Below are 20,871 nucleotides of genomic sequence, written 5' to 3' on the forward strand. Positions count from 1 at the left end.
GCATCAGCTTCTTGCTTAGTTTTAACTCTGGCACCTTGTGTTGTCCTGCCGTGTGCAGTGGTAGCCAGCATGGAAGTTTGGAGCTGTGCTCTGTCTCCTCTGCCCTGCTGTCTTTATGGAAAAAGACTGAGCCTGTCTTCCCAGTAGCCAAAGAGAGCAGTGTGCTACCAGTCTTGTGTGGTATGGAAGAAGGCTCTGAGTATAAAACCCAAATCTTCTCTCCAAAATCTCCCTTAAGCAGCAGTAGGACATTCTGCACTGTGGCTCTGACACAGCAGCAGCCACTGTCAGCTTAGTAGCATTGCAGTGACTAAGCCTGTGCCTTCCTAAGCCTGCTATCAGGAACCAAAGAACTGGAAGTTCCTCTCTGTAATTTAGAGGGCTTGCGTGTGTCTCAGTTTCCAAACCACACATACACTCAGATCCCTTTTAGTGGTCTCCCTGACCTTGAACTGCCTGCACTTGAAAATGAATGGCAGAGGTGGACAAGAAATTGATTCAATTCCAAAACTGGGGGAAAAAAATCATGAAAATACCATGTCAAAGGATAGCCTTTCTTTGCATGGAAATGAGCTGGCTGTTTCACTGGACACAAATCCCTCTTAACTCTGAATTTCCATAGCAACTGGACTCGGCCTATTGGCATCTGCTTTTCTGAGGGAAATATAAAGCACCTGCATCAAGTACTCTGAGAAGCAGGCTGACAAAAAGGTAAGTGTCGTGTTGTCTTACAACATTCTAAGATTGTTATCTAGATAGACCCATGTTTCTGCCTTCAGGAATAGTTTAATCCAGCAAGATTGCCAAGAGGCAACACAGAAAATGGCTGCTTTTCTCCCAGAGGGCTTTGGTCAATAAGGTATCATTGCCAGCTGTATAATGGATCCATTTGACTGCCTGCTGCCAATGTTGCAGCCACAGCAAGGGAAACACGTCAGATGTTTCGCAGACCAACATAACTTTTAGGAGATGGAGACAACAGCATGATAAATACACACCTATGTTTAGCTAGCTCCACGTTCCAGGTAGCATTCACACCATTACAGAAAGCGGTGCGAGCTGTAATTTAACTACATTTATGCAGTTCTGTGATTGCTGTAGCTAAAGAAAGCAGGAAGGGTGAAGTCACAGGGCTGAGATCCTCTCTGTTCCTCAAACAGAGGCCCATTTTCCCCAGCAGAGCCCTGTCCATGTCTGTGCCTTGCAGCTGGGAGCCGCAGACAAGGGGCCCTTATTGCCTGCCGTTGTGCTGGTGCCCGAAGGGACACAGCTCTTCGTAGATGCCATTCTTACAGCCCTGTGTGTGCAGCAGGAACGTTTCTGCGTCAGCCCATCCCCGGGCTCGTGGGGCTGAGTGACGACTTGTGCTCATTTCTGACAGAAACGAACCACAGCAGCGTGCTTTGCGGCTCTCCGGCCGCCTGTGTCCTCAGGTAGGTTGGTGTCACCAGCGGACTGGCACAGCGCTGCTTTTTGGTCAGCGCCGCATCCCTGCGCGGGCTCAGCAGCCTGTTTACATGTCTTTTTCGGCTCACACAAGGACGGAAAGCCCGTGACCACAGGCAGCGGTAAGGGCCCGCCCCGTGCCCTGAGGCGACGGGCAGCAGGGCAGCGCAGCCCACATCTCTTCCCTCCGCGCTTCCCTCAGCGCCGCGAGGCGCGCTGGGAACCACCCTGTCCCTCAGGGGCAGGAGGCTGTTGATTGGCGGAGCTGGTGTCACGTGCCCGATTTCCGCCTTCTCATTGGTCCTCGCCTCAATCCGTTACCTCTGGGCTGAGAGGAGAGGGCGGAGGTGTCCGGCGTTGCTCAGGGAACGGCCGCTCCGGGCATGGCGGCGGGGCCTGCCCTGCGGTGAGGGGGCGGGGAGGGCCGCGGGGGCGGGGTTGGGGTTGGTGCGGGGGGAGTGGGCCGAGCTGGGGTGAGGGGCGGCCGTGGGGGCTGCGCGGGGGAGCTGAGGCCTCTTGTTGCCCGTCAGATCGGGGAGCCCCGGGAGCGGCAGCCGGCGCTGAAAGAAAGCGGCGATGGCGTGGCTCGGGGAGCTCGGTGGGAACAGTGAGAGAGCCTTTCCCTTCCTGGGCGCTAACGCTTGTGTTTCTTCGTGGTTTCTCGGTTACGACGCTCGTTTGCGTTCTAGGGTGATGCTCGGAAACAGAGCCTTGGGAACAGCCGGCAGAACCGCCTGGGGTTGCGTTGAAAATGCTGGGAGAGACAAAGCAGCTGACGGCGAGGAGAGAGCTGTACACAGACCCTGCCTTCCCTGCCACCGACGCCTCCATATTCTTTGATTCCTGTACCCCGCTCGCCCAGTTCAGGGGTGAGATATCGTGGTTGAGACCTCAGGTGAGATAGAAAAGCCTGTGCTTTTATGTAATTGCGATTCCGGATTCCTGCTGCAACTTTAGCGTTTGTGGTACCGGTAGAATTTGGAGTATTCTGTTGTAAAAGGAGGGAGAACGGCTGTTTACAAGGGTGGGTAGTGATAGGACGAGGGGGGAATGGTTTTAAACTGAGACAGGTGAGGTTTAGGTCAGATATTAGGAGGAAGTTTTTCACACAGAGGGTGGTGACGCACTGGGACAGGTTGCCCAAGGAGGCTGTGGATGCCCCATCCCTGGAGGCATTCAAGGCCAGGCTGGATGTGGCTCTGGGCAGCCTGGTCTGGTGGTTGGCAGCCCTGCACATAGCAGGGGGGTTGAAACTGGATGAGCATTGTGGTCCTTTTCAACCCAGGCCATTCTATGATTCTGTGAAATACATTTCCTTATAGAAATTATGCACGTATCAAGTTGAACATCCACATCATTCTCGTTTCTTCAAAATGTTATTTAATTGTCTTGAAGACAGCTAGGTTGTAGTGTTTGTATTGATCCCTTTGCTGTTGTTTGAGGAAAAATTGTGCTTTGTTAACAAGAAAGAAAACTTTTTTTGTTGTTATTGCATTTTAATTATTATTTTTATTTTTAGGCTGTTTTTGCCATATTGCCTTTTAACTAGTAACTGGGCTTTGGAGTAACCCATGTGCAACCTAAAAAGCGTAGGATCCATTTCCATAATACCTTTAATGTAAATAAAATATTTATGATCCCCTTTCAGTACCTGAAGGGAGGCTGTAAGAAAGAAGGGGCACGGTCTCTTTGGTAGCATCTGTTGTGACAGGACAAGGGGAAGTGGCTTGAAATTAAAAAAGGGGACGTTTACATTAGGAATAAGAAAAAAGTTGTTTCTGATAAGGGTGATGAGGCAGTGGCACAGATTGCACAGAGCTGGTGGTGCTCCATCCCTGGAGATGCCCAAGGTCAGGGTGTCTCCAACGGGGCTCTGAGCACCTGATGGAGCTGTAGGTGTCCCTGTTCAGTGCAGGAGGTTGGACCAGATGGCCTTTAAGGATCCCATCCAGCATCCAAATGGTTCTGAGTATGGAAAAGAATAAGGCTATAAAAACATAATGAAATGAATTTGCTGCCCTACATCCGGGGTGGTTGTAGAGCAGAGATGGAGCTTTTGTTATCAGATACAATTAATGAAGAAAAGATTTTGCAGAGCCCAGTGAGCAGCTTTGTTTTGGAGTCCTACTGAGGGCTGATCAGTTAATTCCCAGTGCTTGCAGGTGAGAGAAGAACCAGTTAAAAATCTCACTTTCAGCTCAGATTGATTCGTTCAAGACCCTGCATTTCTAGTAATCTCTTCCACTAGCAAGCAATCCGTATTTATTTGCCCTAGAAAAGGTTTTTCTATCATACATGTTTGGAGATTCTTGGAAATTGGGGTGTGCAGTGCGAAGTGAATGGCATCTGTTCCATCCCAGTTGGTCGAATGTCTTGCAAGGAACTGGTGAATTCAGTTGTCTTTCACTTACTGGCGCTTCTGATGCGGTTGCACTCAGTGATGGTATTTGTGCCATAAAATCTAGATGGGGACAAGTTTTTCCTCACATAAACTACCTGTAAAAAGCCACGAGATGGTTGTTGTTATTGCCTGGTTGGGCTGAGAAGAAATGTAAAAGGGAAAAGCTCCGTTATTTTGAGAGAGGCCTCTGTGCCCTCTCATAGACTTCCTTAGACTGTTGTGCAAGGTTCAACTTCAGTTTCCCTTCTTTTAATTGCAGGACATTTGCTCTACTCCTCGGTTATTTTCAAGCAATCCGCAGGATGTGCAGGTGAAGCAAGGAATCCTGGGAGACTGTTGGTTCCTTTGTGCCTGTGTAGCTTTGCAGAAGAGTAAATACCTGCTGAATAAGGTATAGAGAACTTGTTTCGTATTCCAGGACTTTTTTCCTGATTTACAAATGTATATTGCTTTGTTTTAATCCCAAGCCCCTATGTGAATGTCACTTCTGTTACGCTTAGTTTTACTGCACTGTGTCTTTCTTTTTGTATTTATTACAAGGGGTTGATATTCAGCCTAATTTAAACTAGTTTTCTGTACTGAAACAATAATCATTCATGACTTGTCTTGATTGGAGCTTTTTGTCCTCTAGGTGTTCCCTCCAGGGCAGCCCAGCTGGGCAGATGAGTTGTATCAAGGCCGTTTCACCTGCCACGTCTGGCAGTTTGGACACTGGGTGGAAGTAACCATTGATGATCGTTTGCCTTGCCTTGGTGGGAAACTCTGTTTTTCCCAGTGTCAAACAGAAGATTTGTTTTGGCTTCCGCTGTTGGAAAAAGCCTATGCAAAGTATGTGAGCCCTGTTACTGAGGGAAATGAAGGGAGGTGGAATATTCTGTCTTCCCTTTTGCTTGCTTCAGCGTCTGACTTGGCATAGTCATAACTGTGGGCATAGATCTCTATGTAAATCGATGCAAAGGATAATGGTTGCCAGTTTTTCCTATATGTGGGGAAATGTAGGAAAACATTCTGACTTCAAACGTACAAAAGAACCTGGAGAGAGGATGGTGTGACTGCCAGCAGAGGGCAGAAAAAGCCTTTAAGTGTGGTTTCTTCACACCTTGTGCAGAGTGAACAAAATTAAATCATTTTAATCCTCTTCCTAGAGGAGGAAGAGGAACAAACGTTAATATGCAGTAAGCAGTTATTACACTGTGAAAGCTGATGTGCAAATAAGGTACAAACATCAAGGCAGAAGCAGTTTCTATATAGGAAGGAATGAACTGTAACCTATCAGATTGTTTGATGGGTTGGTTAGGTGTTCTTTAGATTATTTGTTCTGTAAAGTAAATTGTGGATTTTCTCTTGCTTACCTGGGGATGGGCAGGACAGGAAGGACACAGGAGCTTTGTTTCCTTTATTCTGCTGTTTGTGGAAACATTTCCTGTGTGTGTTTTCCCATAGAGTGCATGGATCTTACGAGCAGCTGTGGGCAGGACAGGTGGCAGATGCTTTGGTGGATCTGACCGGAGGCATTGCTGAAAGATGGGCCTTGAAAGACCCTGCAAGAAACACAGGGAAAGAGAAGTCTGGCATGGTTTTGAAGAAAGAAGTGTTTAGGAGATTAATGGTTTTGAAAGAGCAGTGTGTGATAAGCTGCTCAGTCCTCAATTCCAGACAAGGTAACAGTAGAGTTCATTTAAAACAAATGGTGATTTGGTGTTGCTCTGAGCACGAGGCAGCCAGCCATTGCATACTGCTGACTGCTGTGTTGTGTGAGCTGCGTGGTGTGATTTTGTGTAACCTTGGGTAAAGAAGGATTTAAAGATGCTGGTAGGTTCAGGATGGAGGGGCTTTTTGGGAGGTGCTTTTGATGTTAGATGCGTGGGAAGCTGGTAAGGTTCATTCTCAGAGCAAATAACAGAAAAATCACCCAAAGCCAACACCCAAAGTAGTTAGAAAGAGTCACTGAGTGTTTGTAGATACTTAAGATAAACAGGGAGTTAGTATGCTTTAAAGTTTTTATTTGTGTTATTTCTATGTGATTGCAAATTTTTTTTAATGCTGTTTTAATACTGATCCAATAAACAATTTCCTTGTTTTGCTCTCTCACAGAATGATTTAAAGTCTGTCTTTGTGAAATGATGGTCTGGATTCTTGTACATACATTGTAATTCTAGGTTGTTGTTATTATCTCTCCTATCCAGGTGCAAGTGAGCTAGGAGAATTTCATGCTTTTATAGTGACAGACATGTTGAATCTTTCTGAAGTGTCAGGCAAGGAAATCATCCTCCTACGAATACGAAATCCCTGGGGAAGGCGGTGCTGGAGAGGCCCCTGGTGTGAGGGGTGAGTGGGTTTGTTCTGCTTGCCTGCTTTTTCTATTTATGCAGGTTAACACAAATAGGAGAAACTAGAATTGATGCCAAGTAGGTACAAAGAGAGATGTTTTAAAGGAAGTGCAGAATTATCGTTAATAATTCAGATGGCAAAATAGCCTGCAGGTAGTTAGGAGGAAAGGACAGGCCCTAGGAGCTTATCTTGGGAAGTGTTAGAATATTCAGACTGCTGTTTGTTTGTGCACTTGGAAGTGTTATGACTCGTGCTTTGATGATGCATCTCACTGCCCAGCAGGTTGTATCCAGGAAGCATTCTAAGCAAGTCTTTGACACTGAAATGAAGAAACCTCCTTCTGTTGTCCTGCTGTGCAAATCTGCTACAAAGAACAAAAGATTGTTATGGAATTTTTATTGTGTGAAGAGCCGTGTTTTGACTCTTGTCTTATGTGTAGTGGTGAAGGATGGAGCCAGCTGGATCCGATGGTTGCCTCTGAACTCCTCTCACAGATCCAAGAGGGAGAATTTTGGGTTGATGAAGAGGAATTTTTCAGAGAATTTGATGAGATTACTGTGGGCTTTCCAGTGAATGAGGAAGGACAACTGCAGAGCCTCTATACAGGTGTGGTACGAAAAAGCATCTTTCTTGTATGGATAATATTAAATCAATAGGAAGGAGTGATTTGAATGGCAAATAGCTGCAGGTAGACTGTAATTTCTCTGTATCAGTCTTTCCCTCTGTTCTATACTGTAGGCTTTTTCTGTCTCTGCTTCTGGGAAGGATAGAGGGGTGAGAGGAAACTGAAGATCTTTAGAAGAGGCTCTGATACTCTTCTGAACTCTAGATACCTACTAGTTTGTTGAGAGATGAGCATTCTCTAGATGGCTGTTGTTCTGCAGAGCTTTGAGGTTCTTTTTTTCTTAGTAAGATACAAACATCAGATTCCTGAAAGCAATTTCTTGTTACTTGTAGAAGTCATGTCAGTCTGCCATTACCAGTCATGACATTCATTTCCATTTTTCTCAAGACCTTGTTTGTGAGTGTCTGCAGAGAGAAAGCATCAAGGCTACCACACCATGTTTTTTGGGGCTGGGAAATCTCTGCCATATATTTGTTGGATAAAATAAATGACCTCTGGTGTCTGAAGTTTGCACCTTGTTTTTCTTTTTTTGTTAGAGAAAGTGCTGTATCACTCTCGGAATCTTTTTGGGTCCTGGGTGAGAGGCCAGACTGCAGGTGGCTGCCGAAACAACAGCAGCTTCCCCACCAACCCTAAGTTCTGGCTGAGAGTCTGTGAGAAGAGCGAGGTGTGCATTGCTCTGCTGCAAAAACACAGAAAATACAGCGCTGACTGGGCTGGAAGAATTAAAAATCTGACTCGCTTAGTAGATGAAAATCTGTCTTTGACTGAAGGCATTCAGGAGAAGAAATATCAGGCTGTGGGACTGCATGTCTGGAAGGTAATTTGGAAGCCACATATTTCTCTTGCAGGTAGAAGTCTTACGGCACTATTGAAACATCTGACTAAAATAATTCATTTCTTACAACAGTGATATAATTCCACTGATTAAACGTTTTCCACCTCTGATTCATGTCCTGAAATGTCACAAAGTTACAGTCTGTACAGCCTAGGTATGAACCAGCACTTGATTCTACTCTGTGAGTGCCATACAGTGGAACGCTGGGGTTTCTTCCAAAGTAGTGAATGACATTTCAGGCTGATCACTTAATGGCTATTCCAAATTTTACTTCTGAATATTAATGCTTTCTGTTCCTCTTTGATAATCAGCTCGTCTGCTGATGCTCTCTTCCTTGTTTCATTCTGTAAATGCAGGTGTGTCTAAACAGTATTTGATTGCTTTTATTTCAAGCTGCTCATTTTTCCTAAACCACCGTGCACCGTTATGCATCTGTTCTAGGTGGAGAAGAAACGATTTAACCTTCCAAAGACCCTCTCTGCTCCTCCAGTTGTAGGTACCGTCTGCCATTCCTATGACAGAGAAGTGCATGTGTGCTGCGACCTTTCTCCTGGGTACTATCTTGTTGTTCCCAGCACTTTCCTGAAAGATGCTGTAGGGCATTTCTTGCTACGTGTATTTTCTACAGGAAGAATCTCTCTCAGGTATGTTCAAAAAGAAGGAGAAAACTTCTTGTGGGTACGAAGAGATGCATGAAGATATGTTTGCACAGTATGAAAATGTTCGAAGTGTTTCTGAACAGTTGTGCACGATACCAAATTATAGTATAGTTTTCTCTTTGTTTTTTGGGTGAAAAAACATTCTTCCATCTCCTTGGTTTTTGGATGAAGCAGCTCTTATGTGTTATGACTAATTGTTTAAAGTACCACACATCAGAAGTAATGAGATGAGCAGTGTCCTGATCTTTGTTAATGTTGGGAAAAATGCAGGTGTTCCACAGAAGTTATCTTACCATAGTGGATGATGGAAAAGAGCTGTATGTTCTCATGTATAGTGGAAAAGATGTTGGCACACATACTGACAGATTGCCAGGTGTACAGCACCTTTCAGAGTGAGCAATACAGTTCCAAATGCAAGTGTAGAGTCTGCAGTGGACTCAGGTGACGTGGTACTTGTAGCCCATCTTTGCGAGGCCAGGTGTGAAAAACAGCACTGACATCAGTGCTGACTTGCTTGGTTGAATGAAGGGTTGTGTCTTGAGTCAAGGCATTCAAGCCAGACAGCACTGTGGAGTTTGCAAAAATACTTGTAAGCATGACTCCGTTTTGTGTCCTATTTGATCTTCCCTCGTAGCTTGTGATAGAAATTAAGTCTTTTGTAATGAACTTGAAGAAGCATTTTTTTTCTGTATAACAGTGCTTGCTGATCCAATGTGAGACATCAGCAATGTCATTTCACTAGCTTCAGATCACTTACATACTTTTCCCTTAGCTGTAGCAGATATCTCAACACTTTAAAGTCAGTTACTCATAAGCAAGTCTGCCTTGGTGCCACACACCTAAAATAAATACATGTGGAGACATGATGATTGAGTCGTGTGGTGTCAGCAAAGTTGTATCTTCTTCCAGTAAACCTGAAAAAATATGGGCATGTCTAATTGCTCGTGCCTGATAAGCATGGAGGCAGAATGTACCACTGACAAGGTGTTTAAAAGCTATTCATGTTGTTTCTGATACTCTGTGCACTAACAGCTCCTATGCTCTTGGACAGAAGCTGGCGAGTCACACTGTGAAGTCAGATCGTTTACTCTGTAGAATTTGGAGGCAAAATGTCATCAAGGGTTAGGCTGAATAAAGACCTGCAAAACAGTGAGGCTAATTTGGCCAATAATTGGGAGTAAGACATGGGCTTGTGTTGGCCATGTATTTTTCTGAATGAACAGCACCTGCAGAGCACTGCAGGACAAATGTTGTCCTCTCATCTACTGCTGCTAAGTCTGAAACAGGCATTGGATGTGAGTTGAAATGACAATCATAGAATATCAGAACAGCTGTTGTGTTCTTAAGTGAATGGAGGAGTGGGGATAACTTCCACTATGCCATCTGTCCTTATGCTGAAATATTGTTTTGGATGCTATGGGGCTGGTGTTGATAATAAATGCCAAGTGATGCTGGGCTAGATTGAAATAGGTATTAATGCTGCAGTGATCAGGTCAGCAGGTGAATGGTAGGTTCTGACTGAAGATGTGGTAGATGTACAAGCAGACAACGCAGTGCATGCTTTGGACTCTGTTCCTGTGAGTTTATGCAATACTGATTTGTTTCTGTGAGCTGGTTTTCTAGTTTTGTGAAGTCACACGTGTTCTGTTGCATTTTGTTTTCTTTCTTGTGTTTGACAGTGAGATAAAACCACCACCCCCAGATGCTGCTCTCACTGAAGAACTCCCAGTAGGTGAATGGGAAACGCTGCAGCTGGAAGGATGCTGGAAAAATGGGCAAAGTGCTGGAGGCAGCAGGAACTTCCCCTCCTTCCATATCAATCCCTGCTTTCCCCTTTCCATTCCTGCAGGACCAGGAAAAAGCAGTGTGAAAATCACCCTTCGTCAGCACTGCCAAGACAGCAAGTGTCGTCCAATAGGTTTCCATATCTTCCAGGTGAGACTTGTTTGCCAGGTGCAGGCTTAGGAGAGTGAACTCAGAGTGAGTCAGTGACACAGATGAAAAATTGGTGTGTGAAACAGATGAAGTGTGCTCTTTCATTTTTTTTTCTACAACACTCAGCTGGCTTTATTCTCAGAGAATGTTTCCTCTATAGTTCTGTGCATAAGAGGGAGCATTTGGAGCAGAATACATGCAGAACACATCTTACTGTGCTGCATCAGGTACACCTGTGTTTGAAGATCATTTTTTTTTTTTTTTTTTGCAGGTACCTAACAGCAGTTGGAAGCCAAACACTTCCTCTTTTCTGCACTTGGAGCCACTGGTGAGCTGTGTACCTCACTGCTATTCACAGGAAGTAAGCAGACTGTGCAGGCTTCCTGCTGGAAGTTATGTAATTATCCCATCTACGTACCTGCCCAACACAGAAGGCAGTTTTACAGTGATCATAGCAACCAAAATAGACAGGTAAAAATTCCCTGCTTTCTGTTTGGGTCTACAGTAATTTTTAGTATGCGTATTGCAGGATGTTCAGAAACTGTAACTGCAGGTACTGTCACTCCTGGTAGAGGAATCTTCACTTTTCCTTTTGTCTTTGTAGCAAGCACTGCTTACCAACTCTGACCATGTTGTAAGAACGACTGAGGTAGCAGTGTGGTTGTTAATCTTCTTGTATCAGTTGCTGAACAACAGATGTCTAGGTTCAGAGAATATGTGCTGACGTGACTCCTTGTCACCTATCTGCAGCTACTTGGATTTATGCTGAAAGCTTAGTAAGCTTTCTAACAAACAACATTTGTTTGTGGATGAGAAGCTGCAGCGAGTTCTTACATCTTGCTGAGTGATAGCAGGTCTGACTCAAAGTTTGTAGATTTGATAAGACTGTGGTAAAGATTCCAGTGGATAAGGATGTGGAGCCATGCCTGGTGTAACAGTTGATGATTGCAAACCCCCCTGTGCTTTGTGCAGAAGTGTAAATGTACTTTTGGTTTTCAACAGGAAACGCATTCACAGCAGAGAGACGCTTGGACAAGTACTGCAAGAAGTAGGTGATCCAATTTTAATTTGTCCTAATGGGGACACAGGCATATTCAAAGTTTATGTATTAGATAATATTTGAGAGCCACACGTCAGTGGACTGGACTTTGAATGTTCTTATTTACTTACTGCAAACTGAGAATCAAATCAAGCAGTTACTCTTCTCTTTGTTTCTCTAGCAGAGTAGCAGTAGTTAGCAGCTTTATCTTTGCTTTCTGCTCAGATATGTGGAAGTTTATGTATGACTGTTTTATAAAGCCATTATTTACTCCTTGAAGGCCTTCCCCAGTGTGCATCTGTGCCACGGTGTCTGTGAGAAACAGGGCTGTCAGTGAGGAGTAACTGGTTGGATTTGACCTTTGCATTTGCTTTCACAAGTGTAATCACTTGTAATGCATTTTCATGTGATTTGTTTCTTTGTGTTACCATAGATCTACTAGATTTAATTAAATATCATTATCTTCCTTCATCTTGTTGGCTTTGATACTAATACTAATACCTTGGGTGCCCAATTCAGAAATTCTAATGGTAGCATATTATTGGAAAAACTAGAGAAAATACAGCAAGAAGGACAAGGGGCAGCTCAGAGATTACCTTGCACCACAGGAGTTTAATTCCTTATTGGTTTCCTCACAGCCTGCATGTCCCTTCTTGGCATGCAGACTTCTCTATTAAGAACTAATACCACATATTTAACATTTTGATGACTGTATTTTGCTTAATTAGGTACATATATATTATTCTTGAAGGGGTGGATGCAAGTGCTGAGTTCCTACTGCATACAGAGTTGTAACTGAGTGAGAGAAGAACTTTGAGTGTGTTTTTTTTACCAGCTCTTTAATTTATCTGATGTGTTTGGTGGATCAGAGCGTGCTCTGGGTAATACTCTGCTTATTACTTGAGATCACAACCATCTAGATACTCATTCTATTTCTCTGTGAAGCTTTGATTAAAAAGAAGTCTTAGGAAAAACTCCTGGCTTGCTAGTTCTCTTGAATTAGGTCATGCTGACCAATGGTTACATTTTGTCCTTAAAACCACACAAACAGTATGGATTTTGTGTGCTTCACTGCAGTAAAGATCAGCATGTACTTTCCTGTTGGCAATTGCTAAGTTAATATTTAGGAGGTGAAGTATGTGCTGAAGTTCTTTATTACTGTTGTTTTGGGAAAACAAGATTGTGAGGCCATTGTTACAGAGGGGATGTATTTCAAGATGTGTTTTTTGGGTATTCCTTGAAAATGGAGGGACTTAGGCAAAGAGTGCTCCCAGCACCAAGGGAACTAAGAGTGTAGATTCCTCAGGGCTTCAAGACATGAAAAAATTGGATGTAAGTGGCAGTTGTAGTTTCCTCAGCAGTGGTAGAAGTGAAATGTCCGAATCCAGGATCCTCCGAGAGCTTTTTCTAAAGCCTGGATTTTAAACCACGTGGTTTTTTCAGAGCTGTAACCTCTGTAGGATGTGGGCAGTCTGTCTTACTGAGAACTTGGGCTGCTGATTCCTGTGGTGCGTCAGAACAGAGCTGAATGTTGGTGTATTTCTTGTGTTTGTGTGATTTCTGATTACTGACATTACGGGATTTATAAGTTCTTAGTTTATTAAGATGTTTCACAGTCAGAACCAGCTCTTAGTCCTGGTTTTAAATCTGTGTTTTTCTGTTTTACTTCAGTTCCTTAGGAATTTCCTTTTTCATTTAATAACTTTTTTTTTTCTGCCTTGATCATTTTCTTGTAGGTTTCATTTACAACTGTGATGAAAATGTGATGTGGAACCCTCATGCTGACATTTTGAGACTCATGGGAAAGCTGAGGAACACTCAGTTCTTGCTGGTTTTGGTTTGGAACAGGGCAAAGAGAAGAAATTTATAGCCCAGTTGTTTTTCCACTGGTAACAACTGTCAGGTCTGCAGCAACTTTTCTGTACAAATACCTCTTTTATGGTGTGCACTGTAAGCATATGTTCTTCCCACGTGTTTTAGAACCAGCACTATACAACGGATCTTCATCATGTACCTCAGTTCCTCACAAATACAGGTGAAGAATATGTGCATGTTTTCATTCGAGGTGCATTTTTAGAAGAAAACCAGGAAATTCAAGTGCATACTGGAATAATATTGTGGAGAAAAAAACTCAATCAGGAGACCAAAGGGTGAACACAGCAGAAGTAAACTGGAATGTTTTTCTCACGTAGGACATACCTCAAGAACCATCAGAATAAACTGGAATAGAGCAAGTCCAAGCTTATATCCTACACTGCCAGTCATACTGCAGAGCACTTTTCTGTGGGCCCTTGGCTGCACCGTGCGAGTGGTAGGGTGAAAAGAGATTTTTGTTGTGAGTTTTCCTTTGATGAATCCCACAGAAGGTGAAGATAAGACTTGAAAACTTCTATGAACTGCCTCATCAGACTGCTTTCATGAATCTGTGAGAATGCGTTTGATGCCAGGTACCCCCTGCCCTCACTGCAGGAAATCTGAAGGTTGAGAGATTTTTTTTTTTCTTCTTGATTTCTGTTAGAAAGTATTTGTAAATCAAGGAGGATTTTTTTAGATGTTATATTTTCCTCAATAAAATTGGAGTAATGTTTAAGAGTTTTCAATGTCTTTTATTAAAAAGGTAGAAAGTATCTGCGGGTGTCAAGTCTTCATTTGTTCTGCAGTAGCAAACTTTTACAGCACGTTAAAGCCCTGGGGTTCTCACCAAGTAGATGGTGGTAATTGGAAATGTTAGAGAGGAGAATGAAGTTTTCCTTTAGCTTTACATCTGTGAAATAAGTGCCTTTCCACTTTTGCTTTTAATGACATCCTAGCATAACTTATGTTTGTCCGTACTGAACTTGGAAAACTGAGCATTTAGGATGATCACAGTTGAATTTTAAGTGGTCCAAACTTTCCCCATCTGTTGTGGAAGTATGGGACAACAGGAGAAGGCTGTAGGTAACAGATCTCTACTGTGCTGGCTTTGACAAATACTGGTATCTTTTCTTGAAAGGCTGTTATTTGTCTTCGAAGAGCAAATTATTGGGTGCTGTAATGGTGATATTAAGCATAAGGAAAGTTCTTGGTAACACCTGCATCTGAGAGCAGTGATAAAATAGAGATCAGATATAGGAAGTAGGATAGAATTAGGTGTGGGTATTTCCAGATGGAATGTGACTGTAAGAGCAACACTGATGCATATGTGAAGCTGACAGCTATATGAAGTGTTTCCAGGGAGCGGGAAAGGAAGAGGAGTCAAAACAGGAGTTGTGTGCCCTGGAACCTTCTGCAGGAGGAAGCAAGGAAACACCTGTGAACAGAGAGGAGTAACTGCTGAAGCAAATGGTGTTTGCAGGCATCCTTGCTGTGTTGGACCAGTTGTGCCATTTCACACGTGGTACGTCACTGAGTGCACGTGCAGGCAGCTCTCGTTACAGACCACTTCTCTGAAATGCTACATCTGATTAATTGTCACTGTGTGTGTAAATATGTTTCTGGTAGCACTTTGAATAACTGTTTGTACCTATGGCGTAAATATGTGAGCTCTGGTAAATGCAATTTTCTAGTTACAGAAAGCTCATCTGCGTGAGGTCGGCCTTCCTGAACGGAAATACTTCTACGTTAATTCTCTACACTGAGCTATGTGAATTTGAATGCAGATAGGATAGTGATGTTTGTTCTGCAGTTAGTGGGGGGTCCCTCTGCTTCGTGGTATGTTGCAGATTAACGTGGAACAGCACAGATTTCATAGGGATGTGGCTGCAGTATTGCACCCAAAATGTACTCCGGGTTGATTTCCTTTACTCCTTCAGGGAGCTGAAATGTGAATGCCCGAAGCAGATTAGTGAAAAAGATGAACAGTTCAACTCGTGCCATCTGTTCCCCCAAACACACGCGGTGCCCTGCAGGGAAAAGGGAAAGAAATTAAAAGTGTGAAGCTAAATTCTACGAAAAACAAATAGAACAAGACCAAATCTGTGGGCTTTACGTGAAAATGTGTGACTCTAAATCTTTGGGCCAAATATATTTTTATCAAAACGTTTCTTGATGTTCTAGAATGTTTCTAGAATGTTTGTTGTTGTGCTGCAAGACACAATGAAGAGAGTTGCTGAAATGTTTGGGCATTACCTGCTGAGAAGGGTAAGAATGCCTCTTTGTGCACAAAGTTGCCATCCAAATCGAGGAAGTGGTTTGGGTTGAACTTCCACGGGGTCGCCCAGTGGTCACTGTCGTACACCACAGAGTGCAGATTTGGCAGCACAAGTGTGCCCTGCAAGAAGAAACAGAGGTGATATTTCCTATGTGTTGATTCTTCTCTGGCTCATCTCTCTAGTAGGTAACTGTGCTATCCTGTGTGTACAGCCAGGTGCTTGGACTCAGCTTGCCCTTCTCCTGCGTGCATCTAGGCATTATCAACCCTTCTGTCCTCTTTTTTGTCATAAGGTGTTACATGTAGGCTCTCATTTGGAGCACTCAGCTTTGTTTCTTGTCTGTGATGTGCTGTCATGTATTCCCTGTGCCAAGCCAGGAACTGTAGGAGCTGATGTGCTCGGCATAGTCAACATTAACTATCCAAAGCTTGGAGACGTGCGTACTCCATACCTTTTTAATGTGGAAGCCCAGCAAAGTTGTATTCCTCACACACAGTCGAGGGACCCCCACAGAAGTGATGTTGCTGTACCGCAAAGTCTCATGAATCACAGCGTTTGTGTAGGGCAGTCTTTTGCGGTCTTCGTAGCTGATGACGTGGGAAGGTTCCAGAACAGCCTCCATCTCCCTTTGAACTCTCTCTGCAGTGCAATAACAATGTTTTCACTTTTTTCCCCCTCTTTGTTTCCAGCCCCAAGGTACGGGGAAAAAAAGAGATTGTGCTACTCTGAAATGCCTTGGGATGTGTTGTAGCATCTGTGTTGGTTTGAGTTGGTTGAGAAAATGCATATTCCCAAAGCACAGGATGATCTCTGTGAGGGTAATGTGGTTCTGTGTTCTTAAAGTTTTCCTGTTCTGAAGGTTGTAAAAGTTCTGGCTGCATGCGTAGTCGTGACCTGAGCAAGGTATTGCTTGTTTTATCTCACTGGAAGGGGGTGACAGTGCTTTTTGCTAATTAAAATGATCTTAATGAGCTGGTGGAGAAGGCACAAGGTTTTTGTTTCGGTTGTTAAGCTTTCATTTTTAGATCTCAATTATTGAGATCTGCCTCTTGTATTCATTGTTAATGTTTATTTGGATCTGTTGCACGTGACGGAGCGACTACTTACGTTGAAACGGCGTTCACTGCGATGTAATGGTGAGCACAGCTCTCTGCTAGGGCTTTTACTCACCTTGTATTTCTGGGTATTGTACCATATAGAGCAGTGCCCAGAGGAGGGTGGTGCTTGTTGTTTCGGTCCCTCCCAGCAAGAGATCAACCACGGTCTGAACCATATTGTCTTTATTGAACGTAGAGGTGGGGTCGTCTTTGGTCTGTAGGATACATTCACACGAAGGCTATGAAGTGGATTGTTTCATATTTGCTTGTTTGAAGGGCAAGCTGAGTACAATTGCTCAGGTAGCAGTGGGAGTAACTTTGTGATAATGGTGAGCAATCCATCAGTGCACAACTCTTCAGTGTCAAACAAAGCGTGTGTATTGAAATTCTATTATTGTCACTTGAAGTGCAAGTGTTTGTAGTGGACACTGAGGCCAAGGAGGGGCTGTGGTGATAAATAGATACTTACTTTTGCTATTTGGGTTAGGTAGAAGTCAATGAGATCCTGTGGGTCACCTGCCTTCTCTCTCTCATGCATCTGGACCTCATTCATAACCAAACTGTGCATGAAGTCACTGTATGCAAACACTTTCTGATGCGGTCCTGGGAAGCGGTGCATAAGCCACGGGAAAGCATCGTACATCTGTGATTGTAAATGAATAAGAAGAAATAGGAGCATTTTTCATTGGAGAGCCCAATTCTGATTTCCTGATAACTGTAAAAGCACTGCAAGAGTCGTTTCAGTTAGGATGAGAGGCAGCACACGAGTTGGAACATGGGCAATTCTGATTAAATATACAGGTTCTTACCCTGCCCCAGATAGTAGCTTGAAAGTAGATCACAAAATAAACAGCTTTGATAAGCTTGCTGAAAGATTCATCCTCGCTGGAGAAGCGATGGCCAAAAACGACAGCGCAGATGATATTGGCGATGGCTTGGACGATGGAAGTGCGGGGGTCGAAGGGCTTGCCTGCAGGTACAGGAGCTACTGGTGAGTATTTCTGACAGGTGGCAGTGAGCAAAATTAAGGAAGAGGAACGTTTCTTTTAAAAGCAAAAATAATAGCAGTTCAGAGTGTGGGAAACTTAGTCTAAAAGGAGTCTGATCTTCTGCAAGTGAGCTCCAGTGTAATGCGAATCTCTGTAATTGCAGGGAATCTGTATTTCCAATTTGCTTTAAATTCTTGAAAAATAGGGTAATGTTAGTCTTTGAGAAGATGGATGCTAGGTCTCTCTTCCCCCACCTCTCTGAGTTGTGATCTGGGTGTTGTGGCTGGATTACACGCCTTCAAATCTGCAGGCAGATATTTTAACTCGGGGGGGTGGGGGTGAAGGTAACAAATCAGAAAGGAAAGATTTTGAAGTCTTAATATCTCAGTCACGTTGAAATGTCTACTCCCTGATTTGTTTTCAAGTGCAGCATAACAGCTGGCTATATATAATATATGTATATATTTTTTTCTCCACAGACCGTGAAGGCAAAACTTTTGTAATTCTTATCACAGAATCTCAAAGGTTGGAAAAGACCATTAAGATCATCTGGGCCAACCATCGACCCATCACCGCCATGCCCACCAGCCCACGTTCCTTATTTTACAGGATGGAACACAGCTCTTGTTAAAAAGGGTTGAAGTCCACAGAAAGGTGAAATCTAGAAAAATAATCAAGTGCACGTGCTGAAGGTGAGGACAACCTTCAAACTGGCCAAAGGAAAATGGTCCCCTATGCATTTCTGACTTCAGTCCAACACTCGTTCTGTTTCTTTGAAACAGTAAATGCAATGACTGGGTTTAATATGGGGAAGAATTGCATGGAAGTGAAGATTTGGGCTGTACCGAGGCCTCGTACCAGCTGGTGTGCTCCTATCTTTTGTATCCACTGGCCTTAGAAACGTTGCTCTCAGAAGTCAGTATGGCCCTTTTGCTATATCTAAGGCTAAATGCGTTGGTGACAGACCTTGGGAAACCTCTCTGTGCTTTCATGTCGCTATGAAATATGATGTGGGTGAGGGATTTGGCTGTGCAGAATATTTATATTTGGGTGCTTTGTTTTGGCATATTCTTAAAATTTTACCGGTTTTTATTTCGTTCAAACCCTACAAAGGAATTTTGTTGGACAACAGAACAACGTGCTTTTTGTGCTGGGCTTTTTTCTCTGCCAAATGGTAGGTTTGCTGCCCAGCAGGTCACAAATTCTGTTCTTTATGGAGGAAAACATGCAGGTTTTCTATCCTCCTTGAATGTAAAAATTGTTACCAGCTGTCCCTGAGATGATGTTGATAATAAACATTTTCTACTATCCTTATTAAAAAAAAAAAAAGCTTCATATTGCGAGCTGTGCAGACAAAACATTTTTTTCAAGAATGCAATTAAAAAGCCAGTAGAAGTCCCACTAATAGGAAAAATATCTTTACAGCTTGTAAAAAAACGTGTTGTGAAACTTCAGTTCCCCTAATGCGCTGTATTTCAGATAGAGCTCCAAGTCTTATTTTTCTATGGAATTTACCTTCCGTGTTTGCAAAGATTCCCAGAAGATGGGAGGCCTCTGTTTGAATTCGATGCTCCAAGTTGTTCTTCCCCAATCCTAGGCTCCGTATGATGGTCATCCCGAAGCGTCTCTGTTGCTTCCAGGTGTGCCCGCTTGTCAGAAAAATGCCTAAAGAACACAGAAGCATTTATTTCGGTGCTGGGCAGGGAAATCCTTTCCCTGCAGGAGGCAAAATTGGGTTTGGATGGGGTTATATAGCACTAGCAAAAAAAGATACACGTATTTTGGTATTGTAACACCTTTTTCGCCCATCATGTCTCTGTAGAATGGCGTGAGAGGTCTTCCAGAAGTCTCCTCTGAATGGGTGACGATGCCATCTTTTACTGCTTTGTACCCATTCAGTACCACCATGGGTGTCTGTCCCATCCACACTGTGTAGATGTTGCCATAGATGTTGGTTAACTGAAGAGTTAATAACAGTGCATCAGTGAGTAGGAAACAGAATGCGTTCACATAAGTATTCGTTTTAAGAATCAAAGAGCAAATGAATGCGTGCAAAGTGCCAAAGATTTTCTGTTTTCTTTCATGAATGAAAATTGACAATGATCCTTTTTTCCTCCAGCTTCCAAAAAAAGAAGATAAATGCTTTTGCATTCTTTCCTGTTGCTTTCCCACTATTGTTCATATTTGCTTCTATTGTCTTTCCTCAGATAATGCTTGTATTTTTCCTCAATCTGATGTAAATCTTGAGTTTTAATTGGCTTATTAAGAACTTGTGCTATGAGCAGAACAAGAATTCGTTCTTTCCCTGCTTCATTTTAGCCTTGCTGACTTTTGGTTATACAAATATGAAAAGAGGGGTCAATTTAGAGTGTATGTTTGATCTGCTAATAGAGATTGGACCATCGTGGCCTGCAGGTGTTCCAGCAACATTAGTGTCAGCCAAAGGAAATTCAACTAAAGATGGTTTACAAGGCGAGAGTTACCAGTGCAAAGACAGAAAACAAATCCTGTAATGAAACACGATGCTTATTGATATTTAAATGTAAGTTAAAATAGATTCAGACAGATTTTCAGCCGCAGGTCACAGAATCATTGGAAAAGATCTCCAAGATCATTCAGTCCAGCTGCCCACCTGCCACCACTATTTCCCCACTGAACCACGTGCAAAAGATAAGACAGAACGAAATACCTTAGCAAGAGTTTCTCGGCGAAGTTTGAAGTCCAGCAGCCACAAGTTCCCAATGATGGGGAGAGGAACTGGTCCTGGAGGGAGCTGGCTGCGCATCCACTGCAGCTTCAGGAACTGCAAGACCAGGAGGGAGGCTACCAGGGCTACAAACAGCTCAGTGATCCCCAACATGATGGAAATCTCTGCTCGCTGCTCTTGTGTGTGGCTTCCTCTGCAAATCTGGTGCTGTGCAGATGAACGAGTGCTTCTACTGAAATCCAGCTCTCTCTAAGGAGCCTATGCCTCCTTTGACCATCTGTCTGTCCCTCCCTCTCGATCTACAGTTTGCCCAGGCTGAAGTCTTCAGAAAACTTGGAAATATGTGATCCCTCGCTAGCCAAGCCACACCTACTCTCTTTTATGATCTGTAATTGTGATCTGTCACAATTTTTTGACACAACTAGAATTTTCTTTCTTTTTTGTGTGTGTTGATATTGGGCTTTGCAGTCATTGTTGAGCAGTTATCCAGGAATACCAAATGTCTTGCATGACGGTAACACCTCCTGAAGTTTCTTGTAGTCAAATGCTGAGAATGTGTTACTTATTACCTTTCTGAAACACTGCAATTTTTATGCGGTTTCTTATACAGAAGTGGAAATGTGTGCATAATAGGATACAGTCTCTGAGCAGAAAAACAACTGAATTCAAGCAAC

The 20,871-nt window shown here is 43.3% G+C and overlaps 2 protein-coding genes across 5 annotated transcripts; one reads left to right on the top strand and one right to left on the bottom strand.

The window, feature by feature from the left end:
* Positions 1 to 1,751: 1,751 nt before the first annotated feature.
* Positions 1,752 to 13,901, top strand: CAPN10 (calpain 10). 4 transcript variants are annotated; one of them, XM_042820520.1, is made up of 13 exons: positions 1,752 to 1,852; positions 2,136 to 2,341; positions 4,107 to 4,238; positions 4,479 to 4,675; positions 5,291 to 5,508; positions 6,034 to 6,175; positions 6,618 to 6,784; positions 7,340 to 7,623; positions 8,083 to 8,285; positions 9,980 to 10,235; positions 10,507 to 10,706; positions 11,238 to 11,283; positions 13,011 to 13,901. In XM_042820520.1, the coding sequence occupies exons 2-13, from the start codon at positions 2,198 to 2,200 to the stop codon at positions 13,038 to 13,040; spliced, it is 2,019 nt and encodes a 672-aa protein (XP_042676454.1). In that variant the 5' UTR covers positions 1,752 to 1,852; positions 2,136 to 2,197; the 3' UTR covers positions 13,041 to 13,901. The 4 variants fall into 4 exon arrangements, with proteins under 4 accessions (XP_042676454.1, XP_042676453.1, XP_042676450.1 ...); XM_042820519.1 differs by lacking the exon at positions 1,752 to 1,852 and adding an exon at positions 1,954 to 2,053; XM_042820516.1 differs by lacking the exon at positions 1,752 to 1,852 and adding an exon at positions 1,954 to 2,044.
* Positions 13,902 to 14,976: 1,075 nt separating this feature from the next.
* LOC122161407 (cytochrome P450 2J2-like) lies at positions 14,977 to 20,350 on the bottom strand. The gene is made up of 9 exons (XM_042820840.1): positions 20,180 to 20,350; positions 19,287 to 19,449; positions 19,006 to 19,155; positions 17,311 to 17,471; positions 16,971 to 17,144; positions 16,575 to 16,716; positions 15,856 to 16,043; positions 15,382 to 15,523; positions 14,977 to 15,155 (listed from the first exon to the last, which is right to left on the bottom strand). Exons 1-9 carry the CDS (start codon positions 20,348 to 20,350, stop codon positions 14,977 to 14,979), a joined length of 1,470 nt encoding a protein of 489 aa, XP_042676774.1.
* Positions 20,351 to 20,871: the final 521 nt, after the last annotated feature.

The sequence above is a fragment of the Centrocercus urophasianus genome, unplaced genomic scaffold, assembly GCF_019232065.1.
Source record: "Centrocercus urophasianus isolate 14NV4802_14NV808 unplaced genomic scaffold, USGS_Curo_1.0 seq_19, whole genome shotgun sequence".
NCBI classification, from domain to species: Eukaryota; Metazoa; Chordata; class Aves; order Galliformes; family Phasianidae; genus Centrocercus; species Centrocercus urophasianus.

Coding starts and splice junctions, on each gene's coding strand:
- CAPN10 (XM_042820520.1), top strand. CDS start 2,198: ATGCTGGGAGAGACAAAGCAGCTGACGGCGAGGAGAGAGCTGTACACA. Junction 2,342..4,106: donor TATCGTGGTTGAGACCTCAG/GTGAGATAGAAA, acceptor TTTTAATTGCAG/GACATTTGCTCTACTCCTCG. Junction 10,707..11,237: donor ATAGCAACCAAAATAGACAG/GTAAAAATTCCC, acceptor GGTTTTCAACAG/GAAACGCATTCACAGCAGAG.
- LOC122161407 (XM_042820840.1), bottom strand. CDS start 20,350: ATGTTGGGGATCACTGAGCTGTTTGTAGCCCTGGTAGCCTCCCTCCTG. Junction 19,156..19,286: donor AGACATGATGGGCGAAAAAG/GTGTTACAATAC, acceptor TGTGTTCTTTAG/GCATTTTTCTGACAAGCGGG. Junction 16,717..16,970: donor ACCTAACCCAAATAGCAAAA/GTAAGTATCTAT, acceptor TGTATCCTACAG/ACCAAAGACGACCCCACCTC.